At 39.6% G+C, this 2,168-nt stretch overlaps 1 protein-coding gene across 1 annotated transcript; it reads left to right on the top strand.

Moving 5' to 3' along the window:
• Window positions 1-532: 532 nt before the first annotated feature.
• Window positions 533-1,645, top strand: CYBJADRAFT_175931 (uncharacterized protein; the record flags this gene model as incomplete). The annotated part of the gene is made up of 1 exon (XM_020216750.1): window positions 533-1,645. The coding sequence occupies one exon, from the start codon at window positions 533-535 to the stop codon at window positions 1,643-1,645; it is 1,113 nt and encodes a 370-aa protein (XP_020067633.1).
• Window positions 1,646-2,168: the final 523 nt, after the last annotated feature.

Below are 2,168 nucleotides of genomic sequence, written 5' to 3'. Positions count from 1 at the left end.
AATGTGAATATGCTTTCAAGTCTTATATATAACTTTTCATATTCATTGATAGAATGAGCCTGGATAATGATTATGACATATTGTTTACCCAACTTTGACCCCAATTGGCTAATGCATCAATCAGTTTGAAGTCATCTCAGATTTACCCAACCACCGCGTGTGACCTCCTTTTCGCGTATCACTTTTTACGAGGACCCCCAAAAGTAAACAAACACATCGGGCTTTCATTTCAAACAAAACGGATCTCTTTATGGGTGTTACTGTCAACAAAGCAATAATCATCTGAAATTTTACAGCCAGTTTCATCATGGATCAGTCAATAATCCTGGATGCTGGTGAACTATTACCGCAGAGTGTGCGTAAGGCAATGACAAATCTCAAGAAAATTCTGTCAGAGCCCAGTAATAGGAACAAACTAAAACACTTCACATCATCATTCAGTGAATACGAAACACTTTTACAAGGAAGTATCCATAAACTTCAGGAACTTCAAAACCTGTTCCGATTTGACGTACCAAATGGCTTATGCGATATGAGAAGGATTGCAGCACAAAGTGAGACATATAAAGAGTTCCTTTTCAGTGACGCGGTTGATGTTGACGCGGTTGATGTTGACGAAGAAGAAGAACCACGGGACGGGACTGATTCTGATGACGATACAGATGAAGAATACTCTGGTGATCATTCACTCGCACCAATGAAGTGGCTCTCCATCAATCGAGACTCATCTATCAGGCCAGAGTCTCGTGTCACAACAAAGACATTTCTTCTGCAGACTGCAATTTCGATTCTCAATGAAGCGTGGGCAAGAAGACACGGTGATAGTTTCGTCGTGGAAGAGGATTTAACATCTTTGCATATGTTGCGACAGGCTGTTCAGATTTACTGTCTGCTGGAGTTTCACATCTTTACAGTAATAGAGAAAAGACCCGATAACCGTTACATTACGCGCTGCTCATCCTGTGGCGGCAAGATTCTTGCTTTTGACACTGAGTGTTCGCTTATTGATATGCAAGATAAACATTTTTGTGAGATTCCAAAGTTGATCAAAAAAACCTTTTGCAGACGCCCTGTTGAAGTCAAAAGCCAAGAGGAGTCCCTGCTCCAAAATGTGTTTCAGAAGTTGAGACAAGGTGGCTATTTTAAACTGAATAAACACGGAGTGGAGATTGATAAACAAGGATACGCTAAAGACTACTTGTTGATGGCAAAAATAAAAAATTGTGCAATAGCAAATGTTGCGAGTGGAATCTTTGAGTGGCTTCAAGATTTTGAGGAGAGTCAAGAGAGAAAATGTCGCAACAATCCACCAGAGACGCTCTCCAATCAAAGGCAATTTGCACACAAAATCAGTGTTCTTATCATCAATAATATGACCTCAAATACAGCGGAAAAAGTATCACACGCAGTTGAGGAAGAGATTCCCGAGACTATGGGATCATTTATGGAATCAGTAAATGGTGGTGTTAAAAGAGCGCTATCAGGAACTGTTTATGCTCGATTCACAGACAGAACAATGAAATCTGATACGACAATGCAGATGTTATTGGCCACGCTTTTAACCGCAAAGGGTGATGCTTTCAAAGAACGCAGAATGCGGACTCGATTGGTTTACATTTTTGTTCACATTCTTCAAGAAGAATAATGGATCACATTGGAAGCAGTTACGGGAATCTATGCGATTACATGATGAATCCATTACTGAAATGACTATTCCTCCATTGCAAGTGATTTCTGATCAAGATAAAGGCATCAAGAAGGCACTGGAGGCATTGCAAACCAAATGTGATATTCCTATCGACAATTTTGTTTGCTCCAAGCACGTTGAGCGAAACCTGTCCAAATACACCAAAGTGAAGTCTCGAAAGGAAATGCAACAAGGCTTCTTCTGCTTGATATTTGAAGCTGACCAAACGAAATTGCCGATAATCCAAGAATCGCTTAAGAGTCATTTCTATGAGAAGAATAAAAATTCAAAGAATAGCACGTTTAATCTCATTACAAACACAGAAGAACGTGTGAAAGGCCTTCAGTTATACAATTCAACAACTCCAAGATTTGATATTATGACGTCCAATCACTGTGAGATTTTAAATGCAGAAATGTGCTCATTCAGAAGATTCAACCCAACCTACTTGATTGTTGAAACATTATCAATGCAGTCTGAG

This window comes from Cyberlindnera jadinii (genome assembly GCF_001661405.1).
Source record: "Cyberlindnera jadinii NRRL Y-1542 unplaced genomic scaffold CYBJAscaffold_49, whole genome shotgun sequence".
Lineage (NCBI taxonomy): Eukaryota > Fungi > Ascomycota > Saccharomycetes > Phaffomycetales > Wickerhamomycetaceae > Williopsis > Williopsis jadinii.
This window is presented reverse-complemented; position numbering and strand designations above follow the sequence as displayed.